The sequence below is a fragment of the Chlamydotis macqueenii genome, chromosome 5 (assembly GCF_036417535.1).
Source record: "Chlamydotis macqueenii isolate bChlMac1 chromosome 5, bChlMac1.mat, whole genome shotgun sequence".
In the NCBI taxonomy this organism is placed as follows: domain Eukaryota; kingdom Metazoa; phylum Chordata; class Aves; order Otidiformes; family Otididae; genus Chlamydotis; species Chlamydotis macqueenii.
The window spans coordinates 5,827,854-5,842,964 of NC_141560.1; the positions used below are offsets into that span (position 1 = coordinate 5,827,854).

General features: G+C 56.6%; 3 protein-coding genes and 1 long non-coding RNA gene across 4 annotated transcripts in view; all 4 read right to left on the reverse strand.

Moving 5' to 3' along the window:
* LOC147600436 (uncharacterized) overlaps positions 1–15,111 on the reverse strand; it is a 759,986-nt gene that overhangs the window by 561,258 nt on the left and 183,617 nt on the right. The gene's annotated exons all lie outside the window — the stretch shown is intronic.
* LOC147600446 (inositol 1,4,5-trisphosphate receptor-interacting protein-like 1) lies at positions 1,740–3,269 on the reverse strand. Its single transcript, XM_086748953.1, has one exon. It carries the CDS (start codon positions 3,267–3,269, stop codon positions 1,740–1,742), a length of 1,530 nt encoding a protein of 509 aa, XP_086605079.1.
* On the reverse strand, positions 5,940–7,469 carry LOC147600447 (inositol 1,4,5-trisphosphate receptor-interacting protein-like 1). The gene has a single exon (XM_086748951.1). It carries the CDS (start codon positions 7,467–7,469, stop codon positions 5,940–5,942), a length of 1,530 nt encoding a protein of 509 aa, XP_086605077.1.
* On the reverse strand, positions 10,135–11,664 carry LOC147600448 (inositol 1,4,5-trisphosphate receptor-interacting protein-like 1). The gene has a single exon (XM_086748950.1). The coding sequence runs from the start codon at positions 11,662–11,664 to the stop codon at positions 10,135–10,137; it is 1,530 nt and encodes a 509-aa protein (XP_086605076.1).

Here is a 15,111-nt window from a genome sequence, read left to right on the forward strand (position 1 = left end):
AGGTCTCCCCTGAGCCTCCTTTTCTCCAGGCTAAACAACCTCAGTTCCCTCAGCCGCCCCTTATTTGACTCATTCTTTTGACCATTCACCGGCTTCGCTACTCTACTTTGGCTGTGCTGCACCAACTCCAGCACCCTCACCTTGGAGTGACGGGCCCGGAACTGAACACACTACTTGAGCTGTGGCCTCACCAGAGCCAAGTACAAAGGGACAACCACTTCCCTGTAACCACTGGCATCATTATTTCTGATACAAGCCAGGATGCTCTTGGCCTACCTGGCCACCAGGGCCACCTCTAAACTATGTCCCTAAGCGCCACGTCTACACATCATTTAAATGCCTCCAGGCATGCTGCCTCAACCACTTCCCTGGCTGGCCTGTTCCAATGCTCCAGTGAGCCTGATTTTAGCCCTTCCCCGCTTCCAAGCTATTTTCAAACAGCCCCGCTAACTCGTGAGCACAAATGCTTTTCCCTCACTGGGAACGGTGAATCTTGTCACGCCCCAGCAGGCCTGGTGTCACGTAGAATATCCCATGCCTGAAAAAACCCCAAATTCTGGCAGTGATGCCAGCCGCAGAGCAAAGTCTTAATACGTTGCGTCTGCCTGTTTCTTTCGATGTCATTCCCTACAGCTGGGATGACAGAGGAGAATTCTACCTGTGCTCCTGACCCCTTTACTCGTCCCCACCAGGCCCTCTGAAGTCACTTTTGTCTGCCCTTGGGCCTCTCGTCACCACTTGGTTGCTACCCACGTGAAGAAGCAAGAGCACCGAACAATGTGAGGGCTGTCCAAGGCTAGGAAGCTTCTGAGTAACATCTTCACCCCAAGCCCCAGGGAGGCAGAACGCTTCCAATTCTCTCCACCATCCCGCTGGGGGAAGGTGATTGAAGAGCCTTGTGAGGCCAAACTGCCTACTGGGATTAAGCCAGGAGCCCTGGGAAGGCAAAGCCCAGTGAATCAGCAAACCAGAGCCCACGGCATCAGCTCTCCTGCAAAACGCTCCCTGACTTTGCGGCAGCAGAGCGGTCTGCACCCTATGCCCACGATCCTTGGCAAAGTGAGGTGTGGACACTGACAGACGCAGCATTTGTTCAAACAAGGGATTTATTGGCATCTTGGAACAGAGTAAAGCTTCCAGAGGGAATGGAGTCTCTCAAAATGGGGGGTGCCGCCTCTGTCCAGGTGGTAACAGGAGTCTCTGTCGGAAGGCTCCTTGCAGCGGCATCGTCAGCTGCGTCGTGTCCCAGTCCCCAGGATGCGTTTTTGCTGTGGAGGAAAGGTGCGGCAGCAATTCCCCCTGCCGACAGAGCAGCGTGTCCTCCACGTGCAGCGTGCTCAGTCCAGCAGCACCAGCTGCCCAGGGAGTGCCTAGGACGGGCAGATTCTCCAGCTGGACCCCAGTGAACACACTGGAGTGCCCATCAGCAGTGCCTCTCGCTCGGTGCCGCCACAGCTGGGGCTGCCAGCAAGTATTTCTGCGCCCGTGTGAAATCGTCATCCTGAGAGCCCCAGCGTGAGGGGAAATCAGGACGGAACTCATCTTTGTCGCCACTGTAGTTGTCACCGACTGCTGTGCTGGGCAGTCTGTTGACAGGAGAATGCTGTCGCTCTCGGAAGAGGGTGTTCCCTTTCCTTCCTGTGTCCCGCATTCTCCCCTCTTTTTCCCTGCAGTGTGAGGTCATTGTCAGCCATCAGCTGCGAGACCTGCAATGGAAGCCCTGTGCATGAAGTCCTCTCTCAGTATGCGTAGAACAGCAGCCTTGAGAGTCGGTCTTGCAGCTCATTGAACTCCTGCAGTGCCTTGGCATGGGCATCCGGATCCTGTTGCAGGTGCTGGAAGAGGTTGAGTGGCTTGGCTGATTGGGAGGATGGGGGCAAGACAATCTCCTCAGGCAGCATCTCATTGCCTAAGAAGAAATGGTCAAGTTGTTTCCTCCTCAGGCAGAGGTGCAGGTACCGCATGATATCCCGCAGCCGTGACAGGAGATGGCTCCTGTGCCAGTCTGACCAGGGTAGGATTTTCAGGAGGTGCATCACAACTGTCTTCAAGGTAGAGGTGGAAAAGTCTGTGCCCCCCAGGACGCTGGTGCAGAGCTGCAGGCAGTTGAGGTGGAAGCTGTCATGTGGGGCCTGCCTGGCCACATGCCTGAAGAACTTCGCCTCTGCCACAGCATAGCTCTCCGGCCACGTCGTGCTTGAGGTGAAGAGGCTCTCTGCACTCCCGCTGCTCAGGAAGATGTCCGAATTGCCGTGCTGCACCCCAAACATCAGCTCAACAAGGAGGGTTCTCCCAGAGGCATTTGTCAGCTGCAGAATGCAGGAGCGGCTGGAGGGCAGCACCTGCATTGTGTAGTGATGTGACTGAGGCATCATCACCCAGGCTGAGCTGACGAATTTCTGGAACCAGCGGGCAGTTTTCCATGCATCTAGGTAGGAGTCGGTGCAGAGGGTGCGTAGGAGGCTAGGATCCTGATTCTTCCTCAGCTCCTCCTCGGGGTGGTGGAGGAAGCACAGCATGTTCTCCACCAGCTGCTGCCCCGCGCAGGTGCACTGCAGCTCCACACGGATGCAAGAGTCCTTCAGCGGCATCTCCCTCATGGTGCCCAGCTCCAGGTGGAAGACATGCCCACGCGGGGGCTGCAGGGGCACCAGCAGAGAGTAGACAGTATCATCCTCACCAAAACTCCAGCCTTCAAAGGCCCTGCCCACCCCGATGGCTGGTTGCAGCACCGGGAAGAAACGATTTGAGAAGTGCTCTTGGAAGACGCGGAGGAGGTCACCCACCAACACTTCTACCACCCAATTCCGGTAGGCCAGATTTGGCACTGACCACTGGGTGGGCTTTGCAAAAATCCTGGGAATATCATTCTCATCATCCAGATCTTCTCCGTTACTTTCTACCTCCTCCTGCTCTGTATTGCAGCTGGAACTCTCCACTTTTCCGCTATGGTCCACCTCACGGCTCCTTTTGCGGATCCAACAGCAGAGCATGAAGACTAGGAGCAGGACTCCAGTAATGGCCCACAAGTGCCACGGGAGCAAGGCACCGAAGAGCAGTGCTACCCGGGCCAAACCATCTTGTTCCTGGGTTCCCTGTTCCTGCATACTCTGCTCCACTTCCTGCAGCATCCGAGCCATCTCCTGGCTCAGCTGCTCCGCATGCTGCTGCATGCGCTCCCACGTGGCCTCATCCAGCTCTTCCCTGACCAAATGCAGGTGCTGGATGATGCCGGTCACAAGCACAATGAGGAATTTTGTGGCAGCCATGTCCTGCAGGAGGAGGGAGAGAAGGGGTTCAGTGGGGCTTGGAGGGAGGGAGCCGGTATGGAGGGAGCAGGGAAGGGAGGCAGAGGGACCTGGGTGCAGGTAGGAGAGGGGGCGAGGGAGCTGGGAGGCAGCAAGGCCTGCGCCCAGTCTCGGCAGCGGCAGCACCGTGCCCTCCCAAGGCGCTCCCACCAGCGCCTGGGCCCTCGATACAGGACGATAACCCAGACCCTCGTTCCACATGTTTCTGCCCCGGCCCTCGTCCTGCCCAGCCTCCCACCGCGTGCACACTCACCGCTGGACCAGGCCGTACTGGGGCAGCGCTGCCTGCCGCAGCCCCTGGTAACCGTCCCCATTGTGACCCGTCCCCTCTGCTGTCACAGGGGCCCGAGCGCATCACAGCCACGCCTGCCGCCCCACCCCGCCCTTCAGCCGCCCCTCAGCTCAGCGCCCCGCAGCTGCCCTGGTGCAGCGGTTAAGGCTGCGCAAGAGTTAATTTGCTTCAGAGGAGCTTGCGTGGACTTCAGTTTGGCTTCAGTATCATCTGCCTGCCAGAGGTCGTCTCCCCTCACTGCACACCAGGCAAGCTCAAAGTGGAATCACAGAGTCATTCAGCTTGCAGAAGACCCATCAGTTCACTGAGTCCAAACGCAAACCTTCCTCTGCCAACTGCACCACTAAACCCTGTCCCTAAGCGCCACGTCTACTCGTCTTTTAAATGCCTCCAGGCACGCTGCCTTCAACCACTTCCCTGGGTGGCCTGTTCCAATGCTTCAGAACCCCTTCAGTGAATAAATTTTTCCTAATATCCAATCTAAACCTTCCCTGGAGCAACTTGAGGCCTTTCCCTCTCGTCCTATCACTTGTTACCTGGGAGAAGACACTGACACCCAGCTTGCCACAACCTCCTTTCAGGTAGCTGTAGAGAGCGGTAAGGTCTCCCCTGAGCCTCCTTTTCTCCAGGCTAAACAACCTCAGTTCCCTCAGCCGCCCCTTATTTGACTCATTCTTTTGACCATTCTCCGGCTTCGCTACTCTACTTTGGCTGTGCTGCACCAACTCCAGCACCCTCACCTTGGAGTGACGGGCCCGGAACTGAACACACTACTTGAGCTGTGGCCTCACCAGAGCCAAGTACAAAGGGACAACCACTTCCCTGTAACCACTGGCATCATTATTTCTGATACAAGCCAGGATGCTCTTGGCCTACCTGGCCACCAGGGCCACCTCTAAACTATGTCCCTAAGCGCCACGTCTACACATCATTTAAATGCCTCCAGGCATGCTGCCTCAACCACTTCCCTGGGTGGCCTGTTCCAATGCTCCAGTGAGCCTGATTTTAGCCCTTCCCCGCTTCCAAGCTATTTTCAAACAGCCCCGCTAACTCGTGAGCACAAATGCTTTTCCCTCACTGGGAACGGTGAATCTTGTCACGCCCCAGCAGGCCTGGTGTCACGTAGAATATCCCATGCCTGAAAAAACCCCAAATTCTGGCAGTGATGCCAGCCGCAGAGCAAGGTCTTAATATGTTGCGTCTGCCTGTTTCTTTCGATGTCATTCCCTACAGCTGGGATGACAGAGGAGAATTCTACCTGTGCTCCTGACCCCTTTACTCGTCCCCACCAGGCCCTCTGAAGTCACTTTTGTCTGCCCTTGGGCCTCTCATCACCACTTGGTTGCTACCCGCGTGAAGAAGCAAGAGCACCGAACAATGTGAGGGCTGTCCAAGGCTAGGAAGCTTCTGAGTAACATCTTCACCCCAAGCCCCAGGGAGGCAGAACACTTCCAATTCTCTCCACCATCCCGCTGGGGGAAGGTGATTGAAGAGCCTTGTGAGGCCAAACTGCCTACTGGGATTAAGCCAGGAGCCCTGGGAAGGCAAAGCCCAGTGAATCAGCAAACCAGAGCCCACGGCATCAGCTCTCCTGCAAAACGCTCCCTGACTTTGCGGCAGCAGAGCGGTCTGCACCCTATGCCCACGATCCTTGGCAAAGTGAGGTGTGGACACTGACAGACGCAGCATTTGTTCAAACAAGGGATTTATTGGCATCTTGGAACAGAGTAAAGCTTCCAGAGGGAATGGAGTCTCTCAAAATGGGGGGTGCCGCCTCTGTCCAGGTGGTAACAGGAGTCTCTGTCGGAAGGCTCCTTGCAGCGGCATCGTCAGCTGCGTCGTGTCCCAGTCCCCAGGATGCGTTTTTGCTGTGGAGGAAAGGTGCGGCAGCAATTCCCCCTGCCGACAGAGCAGCGTGTCCTCCACGTGCAGCGTGCTCAGTCCAGCAGCACCAGCTGCCCAGGGAGTGCCTAGGACGGGCAGATTCTCCAGCTGGACCCCAGTGAACACACTGGAGTGCCCATCAGCAGTGCCTCTCGCTCGGTGCCGCCACAGCTGGGGCTGCCAGCAAGTATTTCTGCGCCCGTGTGAAATCGTCATCCTGAGAGCCCCAGCGTGAGGGGAAATCAGGACGGAACTCATCTTTGTCGCCACTGTAGTTGTCACCGACTGCTGTGCTGGGCAGTCTGTTGACAGGAGAATGCTGTCGCTCTCGGAAGAGGGTGTTCCCTTTCCTTCCTGTGTCCCGCATTCTCCCCTCTTTTTCCCTGCAGTGTGAGGTCATTGTCAGCCATCAGCTGCGAGACCTGCAATGGAAGCCCTGTGCATGAAGTCCTCTCTCAGTATGCGTAGAACAGCAGCCTTGAGAGTCGGTCTTGCAGCTCATTGAACTCCTGCAGTGCCTTGGCATGGGCATCCGGATCCTGTTGCAGGTGCTGGAAGAGGTTGAGTGGCTTGGCTGATTGGGAGGATGGGGGCAAGACAATCTCCTCAGGCAGCATCTCATTGCCTAAGAAGAAATGGTCAAGTTGTTTCCTCCTCAGGCAGAGGTGCAGGTACCGCATGATATCCCGCAGCCGTGACAGGAGATGGCTCCTGTGCCAGTCTGACCAGGGTAGGATTTTCAGGAGGTGCATCACAACTGTCTTCAAGGTAGAGGTGGAAAAGTCTGTGCCCCCCAGGACGCTGGTGCAGAGCTGCAGGCAGTTGAGGTGGAAGCTGTCATGTGGGGCCTGCCTGGCCACATGCCTGAAGAACTTCGCCTCTGCCACAGCATAGCTCTCCGGCCACGTCGTGCTTGAGGTGAAGAGGCTCTCTGCACTCCCGCTGCTCAGGAAGATGTCCGAATTGCCGTGCTGCACCCCAAACATCAGCTCAACAAGGAGGGTTCTCCCAGAGGCATTTGTCAGCTGCAGAATGCAGGAGCGGCTGGAGGGCAGCACCTGCATTGTGTAGTGATGTGACTGAGGCATCATCACCCAGGCTGAGCTGACGAATTTCTGGAACCAGCGGGCAGTTTTCCATGCATCTAGGTAGGAGTCGGTGCAGAGGGTGCGTAGGAGGCTAGGATCCTGATTCTTCCTCAGCTCCTCCTCGGGGTGGTGGAGGAAGCACAGCATGTTCTCCACCAGCTGCTGCCCCGCGCAGGTGCACTGCAGCTCCACACGGATGCAAGAGTCCTTCAGCGGCATCTCCCTCATGGTGCCCAGCTCCAGGTGGAAGACATGCCCACGCGGGGGCTGCAGGGGCACCAGCAGAGAGTAGACAGTATCATCCTCACCAAAACTCCAGCCTTCAAAGGCCCTGCCCACCCCGATGGCTGGTTGCAGCACCGGGAAGAAACGATTTGAGAAGTGCTCTTGGAAGACGCGGAGGAGGTCACCCACCAACACTTCTACCACCCAATTCCGGTAGGCCAGATTTGGCACTGACCACTGGGTGGGCTTTGCAAAAATCCTGGGAATATCATTCTCATCATCCAGATCTTCTCCGTTACTTTCTACCTCCTCCTGCTCTGTATTGCAGCTGGAACTCTCCACTTTTCCGCTATGGTCCACCTCACGGCTCCTTTTGCGGATCCAACAGCAGAGCATGAAGACTAGGAGCAGGACTCCAGTAATGGCCCACAAGTGCCACGGGAGCAAGGCACCGAAGAGCAGTGCTACCCGGGCCAAACCATCTTGTTCCTGGGTTCCCTGTTCCTGCATACTCTGCTCCACTTCCTGCAGCATCCGAGCCATCTCCTGGCTCAGCTGCTCCGCATGCTGCTGCATGCGCTCCCACGTGGCCTCATCCAGCTCTTCCCTGACCAAATGCAGGTGCTGGATGATGCCGGTCACAAGCACAATGAGGAATTTTGTGGCAGCCATGTCCTGCAGGAGGAGGGAGAGAAGGGGTTCAGTGGGGCTTGGAGGGAGGGAGCCGGTATGGAGGGAGCAGGGAAGGGAGGCAGAGGGACCTGGGTGCAGGTAGGAGAGGGGGCGAGGGAGCTGGGAGGCAGCAAGGCCTGCGCCCAGTCTCGGCAGCGGCAGCACCGTGCCCTCCCAAGGCGCTCCCACCAGCGCCTGGGCCCTCGATACAGGACGATAACCCAGACCCTCGTTCCACATGTTTCTGCCCCGGCCCTCGTCCTGCCCATCCTCCCACCGCGTGCACACTCACCGCTGGACCAGGCCGTACTGGGGCAGCGCTGCCTGCCGCAGCCCCTGGTAACCGTCCCCATTGTGACCCGTCCCCTCTGCTGTCACAGGGGCCCGAGCGCATCACAGCCACGCCTGCCGCCCCGCCCTTCAGCCCCACCTCAGCTCAGCGCCCCGCAGCTGCCCTGGTGCAGCGGTTAAGGCTGCGCAAGAGTTAATTTGCTTCAGAGGAGCTTGCGTGGACTTCAGTTTGGCTTCAGTATCATCTGCCTGCCAGAGGTCGTCTCCCCTCACTGCACACCAGGCAAGCTCAAAGTGGAATCACAGAGTCATTCAGCTTGCAGAAGACCCATCAGTTCACTGAGTCCAAACGCAAACCTTCCTCTGCCAACTGCACCACTAAACCCTGTCCCTAAGCGCCACGTCTACTCGTCTTTTAAATGCCTCCAGGCACGCTGCCTTCAACCACTTCCCTGGGTGGCCTGTTCCAATGCTTCAGAACCCCTTCAGTGAATAAATTTTTCCTAATATCCAATCTAAACCTTCCCTGGAGCAACTTGAGGCCTTTCCCTCTCGTCCTATCACTTGTTACCTGGGAGAAGACACTGACACCCAGCTTGCCACAACCTCCTTTCAGGTAGCTGTAGAGAGCGGTAAGGTCTCCCCTGAGCCTCCTTTTCTCCAGGCTAAACAACCTCAGTTCCCTCAGCCGCCCCTTATTTGACTCATTCTTTTGACCATTCTCCGGCTTCGCTACTCTACTTTGGCTGTGCTGCACCAACTCCAGCACCCTCACCTTGGAGTGACGGGCCCGGAACTGAACACACTACTTGAGCTGTGGCCTCACCAGAGCCAAGTACAAAGGGACAACCACTTCCCTGTAACCACTGGCATCATTATTTCTGATACAAGCCAGGATGCTCTTGGCCTACCTGGCCACCAGGGCCACCTCTAAACTATGTCCCTAAGCGCCACGTCTACACATCATTTAAATGCCTCCAGGCATGCTGCCTCAACCACTTCCCTGGGTGGCCTGTTCCAATGCTCCAGTGAGCCTGATTTTAGCCCTTCCCCGCTTCCAAGCTATTTTCAAACAGCCCCGCTAACTCGTGAGCACAAATGCTTTTCCCTCACTGGGAACGGTGAATCTTGTCACGCCCCAGCAGGCCTGGTGTCACGTAGAATATCCCATGCCTGAAAAAACCCCAAATTCTGGCAGTGATGCCAGCCGCAGAGCAAGGTCTTAATATGTTGCGTCTGCCTGTTTCTTTCGATGTCATTCCCTACAGCTGGGATGACAGAGGAGAATTCTACCTGTGCTCCTGACCCCTTTACTCGTCCCCACCAGGCCCTCTGAAGTCACTTTTGTCTGCCCTTGGGCCTCTCATCACCACTTGGTTGCTACCCGCGTGAAGAAGCAAGAGCACCGAACAATGTGAGGGCTGTCCAAGGCTAGGAAGCTTCTGAGTAACATCTTCACCCCAAGCCCCAGGGAGGCAGAACGCTTCCAATTCTCTCCACCATCCCGCTGGGGGAAGGTGATTGAAGAGCCTTGTGAGGCCAAACTGCCTACTGGGATTAAGCCAGGAGCCCTGGGAAGGCAAAGCCCAGTGAATCAGCAAACCAGAGCCCACGGCATCAGCTCTCCTGCAAAACGCTCCCTGACTTTGCGGCAGCAGAGCGGTCTGCACCCTATGCCCACGATCCTTGGCAAAGTGAGGTGTGGACACTGACAGACGCAGCATTTGTTCAAACAAGGGATTTATTGGCATCTTGGAACAGAGTAAAGCTTCCAGAGGGAATGGAGTCTCTCAAAATGGGGGGTGCCGCCTCTGTCCAGGTGGTAACAGGAGTCTCTGTCGGAAGGCTCCTTGCAGCGGCATCGTCAGCTGCGTCGTGTCCCAGTCCCCAGGATGCGTTTTTGCTGTGGAGGAAAGGTGCGGCAGCAATTCCCCCTGCCGACAGAGCAGCGTGTCCTCCACGTGCAGCGTGCTCAGTCCAGCAGCACCAGCTGCCCAGGGAGTGCCTAGGACAGGCAGATTCTCCAGCTGGACCCCAGTGAACACACTGGAGTGCCCATCAGCAGTGCCTCTCGCTCGGTGCCGCCACAGCTGGGGCTGCCAGCAAGTATTTCTGCGCCCGTGTGAAATCGTCATCCTGAGAGCCCCAGCGTGAGGGGAAATCAGGACGGAACTCATCTTTGTCGCCACTGTAGTTGTCACCGACTGCTGTGCTGGGCAGTCTGTTGACAGGAGAATGCTGTCGCTCTCGGAAGAGGGTGTTCCCTTTCCTTCCTGTGTCCCGCATTCTCCCCTCTTTTTCCCTGCAGTGTGAGGTCATTGTCAGCCATCAGCTGCGAGACCTGCAATGGAAGCCCTGTGCATGAAGTCCTCTCTCAGTACGCGTAGAACAGCAGCCTTGAGAGTCGGTCTTGCAGCTCATTGAACTCCTGCAGTGCCTTGGCATGGGCATCCGGATCCTGTTGCAGGTGCTGGAAGAGGTTGAGTGGCTTGGCTGATTGGGAGGATGGGGGCAAGACAATCTCCTCAGGCAGCATCTCATTGCCTAAGAAGAAATGGTCAAGTTGTTTCCTCCTCAGGCAGAGGTGCAGGTACCGCATGATATCCCGCAGCCGTGACAGGAGATGGCTCCTGTGCCAGTCTGACCAGGGTAGGATTTTCAGGAGGTGCATCACAACTGTCTTCAAGGTAGAGGTGGAAAAGTCTGTGCCCCCCAGGACGCTGGTGCAGAGCTGCAGGCAGTTGAGGTGGAAGCTGTCATGTGGGGCCTGCCTGGCCACATGCCTGAAGAACTTCGCCTCTGCCACAGCATAGCTCTCCGGCCACGTCGTGCTTGAGGTGAAGAGGCTCTCTGCACTCCCGCTGCTCAGGAAGATGTCCGAATTGCCGTGCTGCACCCCAAACATCAGCTCAACAAGGAGGGTTCTCCCAGAGGCATTTGTCAGCTGCAGAATGCAGGAGCGGCTGGAGGGCAGCACCTGCATTGTGTAGTGATGTGACTGAGGCATCATCACCCAGGCTGAGCTGACGAATTTCTGGAACCAGCGGGCAGTTTTCCATGCATCTAGGTAGGAGTCGGTGCAGAGGGTGCGTAGGAGGCTAGGATCCTGATTCTTCCTCAGCTCCTCCTCGGGGTGGTGGAGGAAGCACAGCATGTTCTCCACCAGCTGCTGCCCCGCGCAGGTGCACTGCAGCTCCACACGGATGCAAGAGTCCTTCAGCGGCATCTCCCTCATGGTGCCCAGCTCCAGGTGGAAGACATGCCCACGCGGGGGCTGCAGGGGCACCAGCAGAGAGTAGACAGTATCATCCTCACCAAAACTCCAGCCTTCAAAGGCCCTGCCCACCCCGATGGCTGGTTGCAGCACCGGGAAGAAACGATTTGAGAAGTGCTCTTGGAAGACGCGGAGGAGGTCACCCACCAACACTTCTACCACCCAATTCCGGTAGGCCAGATTTGGCACTGACCACTGGGTGGGCTTTGCAAAAATCCTGGGAATATCATTCTCATCATCCAGATCTTCTCCGTTACTTTCTACCGCCTCCTGCTCTGTATTGCAGCTGGAACTCTCCACTTTTCCGCTATGGTCCACCTCACGGCTCCTTTTGCGGATCCAACAGCAGAGCATGAAGACTAGGAGCAGGACTCCAGTAATGGCCCACAAGTGCCACGGGAGCAAGGCACCGAAGAGCAGTGCTACCCGGGCCAAACCATCTTGTTCCTGGGTTCCCTGTTCCTGCATACTCTGCTCCACTTCCTGCAGCATCCGAGCCATCTCCTGGCTCAGCTGCTCCGCATGCTGCTGCATGCGCTCCCACGTGGCCTCATCCAGCTCTTCCCTGACCAAATGCAGGTGCTGGATGATGCCGGTCACAAGCACAATGAGGAATTTTGTGGCAGCCATGTCCTGCAGAAGGAGGGAGAGAAGGGGTTCAGTGGGGCTTGGAGGGAGGGAGCCGGTATGGAGGGAGCAGGGAAGGGAGGCAGAGGGACCTGGGTGCAGGTAGGAGACGGGGCGAGGGAGCTGGGAGGCAGCAAGGCCTGCGCCCAGTCTCAGCAGCGGCAGCACCGTGCCCTCCCAAGGCGCTCCCACCAGCGCCTGGGCCCTCGATACAGGACGATAACCCAGACCCTCGTTCCACATGTTTCTGCCCCGGCCCTCGTCCTGCCCATCCTCCCACCGCGTGCACACTCACCGCTGGACCAGGCCGTACTGGGGCAGCGCTGCCTGCTGCAGCCCCTGGTAACCGTCCCCATTGTGACCCGTCCCCTCTGCTGTCACAGGGGCCCGAGCGCATCACAGCCACGCGTGCCGCCCCACCCCGCCCTTCGGCCCCACCTCAGCTCAGCGCCCCGCAGCTGCCCTGGTGCAGCAGTTAAGGCTGCACTACAGTTAACTTGCTTCAGAGGAGCTTGCGTGGACTTCAGTTTGGCTTCAGTATCATCTGCCTGCCAGAGGTCATCTCCCCTCACTGCACACCAGGCAAGCTCAAAGTGGAATCACAGAATCATTCAGCTTGCAGAAGACCCATCAGTTCACTGAGTCCAAACGCAAACCTTCCTCTGCCAACTCCACCACTAAACCCTGTCCCTAAGCGCCACGGCTACTCATCTTTTAAATGCCTCCAGGCACGCTGCCTTCAACCACTTCCCTGGGTGGCCTGTTCCAATGCTTCAGAACCCTTTCAGTGAATAAATTTTTCCTAATATCCAATCTAAACCTTCCCTGGAGCAACCTGAAGCCTTTCCTCTCTTTCTATCTAAGTGGCAGTGGTTTTGATAAAGGATGGGACTGGATTTTTACTTTCAGCCTTTTGCTTGCCCATAGATTTCCGGGGTGAACTGTGTTGATCCCTAAGTTGTGAGTCCTTGTTTCTCCTCATGGCAGAGCTTGCTCTGCCTCCTGCGCTCCCATTGCCTTCATCTGGGGCTGGCCTGGGCAACAGGTTGGCCACATCAACATGGCCAAGCGAGTGGCACGTGGCTGGGGCAAGCATGTGAAGACAGGATGGGGATGGGGTGGTGAAGGGGACGCCGCGTCGTTTCAGCCCCCTGTTCAGCCTGTGCTGGACCCGCATGGCAATAGCTGTGTGTCAGTAAACGGGATCAGCGTTCCCTGTATGATTAGTGTCCATGAGGAATAACTCCGTCTGTGTCCCGAGGCTGCGAGGGCTGCGACTGCAACTTGGGAAGGACCCTGGGCTGGGCTGCTTAGCTGGAGTGAATCACACCTTTCCCTGGGGCTCCTGCGGTGGCCAAGGGAGGGTGATCCCATGGTGGCCAGAGCAAATTCCTGCTGGCAAAACCCTTTGCCCTTGCAGAAAGGCAGGTGCATTGCAAGGCAGCTGCAGGGGCCGCATTCAGCAGCGCTACGAGCTTACGCCATCACTTGGGAAGGTGACAAGCGGGAGAACGTGGCAGGAGAGGGCTGCTAAATGCGCTGCTTTGCAGCAAGCCCCAGAAGCAAGCAGCCATCCCAAAATAAAACAGAACACCCTCGGACAAGTTGAGGATACACAAAGGAACTGACAGCCCCTGAATCTGGCCTCACATCAATGAGTCATAACTTGAAAGCTTTATTTAGACAACAACGTTCCTGGCCAGCTTGGTGTCATCTGCAAAGTTCCGTAGCATGCACTCAATCCCCTCATCCAGATCATCGGTAAAGATATTAAACAGAACTGGCCCCCATACTGAGCGCTGGGGAACACCACTTGTGGCCGCTGTCCAGCTAGAGTTAACTTCATGCCTGTTCTGTTATTATTTAGTGAGGGGGGGCTACGGTGGTAGTTTCTGTAGGAAACTGCTGAAAGTTGGTCCCCTTTGTTCAGTGGACTCGGCCAGGCCTAGGGCGGGCCCGCTGCTGGCCAAGGCCGAGCCGATTGGTAGCAGAATGTTCTGTGATAACGCCTCTGTGAAGGCGAAAGGGGGAAAAGAAGGGGAAAAATAGAGAAAAAAAGAAGGAGAGAAGATATGAAGAAGCTGAGCGGGGGCAGACAGGGGGAGGTACAAGCCTTGTGGGCCTTGCAGGCCTCACCCTCTGGCCTCCCGCCGGACAGCTGACTGGGCCCAACTCGGCCCGGCCCGGCTGCAAGAAGTGGAGAGGAGATGAGATGTGAATGAGATGTGAGGAGAGGCTCAGAGGCATCCGCCAGCCTGTTGTGAAGAATTTTTCTTGTGAGAGGAACGGCTGCAGACGCCAAGGTCAGTGAAGAAGGAGAGGGAGGAGTGATGCGGCTCCTGGCCAAGATTCCCCTGCAGCCTGTGGTGATGACCATGGTGGAGCAGGTTGTCCCCCTGCAGCCCATGGAGGTCCACGGAGGAGCAGAGATCCACCTGCAGCCCGTGGGGAACCCCTCGCTGGGGCAGGCGGATGCTTGAAGGAGGGTGTGGCCCGTGGAGGGCCCGCTGGGGCAGCCGTTCTGGAGGGACTGCACCCCGTGGAAGAAATGATCCACGCTGGAGCAGTTTCACGAAGGACTGCAGCCCGTGGGAGGGACCCCACGCAGAAGCAGGGGAGGAATGTGAGGAGTTCTTCCCCTGACGAAGAAGCAGTGACATAAAGCGACCTGTGATGACCTGACCATAATCCCCATTCCCTCTTCCCCCCTCTGCCGCTCGGGGCAGGGGGAAGCTGGTAGAGATAATGTTAAGCCCGGGAATAGGGAGCGATGGGGGGAGCTTATCTTGTTCTTCGTCTCATTATCCTGCATTGTTTTTTAGTAATAAATGAATAGTTTTCCCCAAAGTCGAGTCTGTTTTGCCCATAATGGTAACTTTAAGGATTTTTCTCCCTGCCTTCATCTCAAACCTCGAGCCTGTTTCCTTATATTATCTCTCCCTATTCTCCCGGAGGGTGGGGGCAGTGAGAGAGAGACTGCGTAGTCTGGTCCCGATCGGGGATGAACTACGACAAGGCACCACCACTCTCTGCGCACAGCTAGCCAGCCAGGCATTTTTTTACCCAGCAAAGGATACACCTGTCCAAGCCATGAGCAGCCAGTTTGTCCAGGAGAATGCTGTGGAAAATGGTGTCAGAGGCTTTACTAAAGTCTAGATGGACAACATCCACAGCTTTTCCCACATCCACTAAGCGGGTCATCTTTTCGTAGAAGCAGATCAGGTTAGTCAAGCAGGTTAGTGACATACCGTGATATGGCTGAGCATTTCTTTGTGAAAAGTTAAGTCTATCTTACGTGCTATTCTCTGCAATATAGGAAGTCATGGACATCTCATCATTCTTGAACCAGGGACTCCAGGCTGTGTGGAGGACCTTGGCATGAGGATCTCTGAGAGACTGACAGACAGGGCATGTGTGGTGGGTTAACCCTGTTGGCCCAATAAGCACCAC

What these genes read in the sequence shown, in the direction of transcription:
- LOC147600448 (XM_086748950.1), bottom strand. Translation starts at nt 11,664, where the DNA reads ATGGCTGCCACAAAATTCCTCATTGTGCTTGTGACCGGCATCATCCAG.
- LOC147600447 (XM_086748951.1), bottom strand. Translation starts at nt 7,469, where the DNA reads ATGGCTGCCACAAAATTCCTCATTGTGCTTGTGACCGGCATCATCCAG.
- LOC147600446 (XM_086748953.1), bottom strand. Translation starts at nt 3,269, where the DNA reads ATGGCTGCCACAAAATTCCTCATTGTGCTTGTGACCGGCATCATCCAG.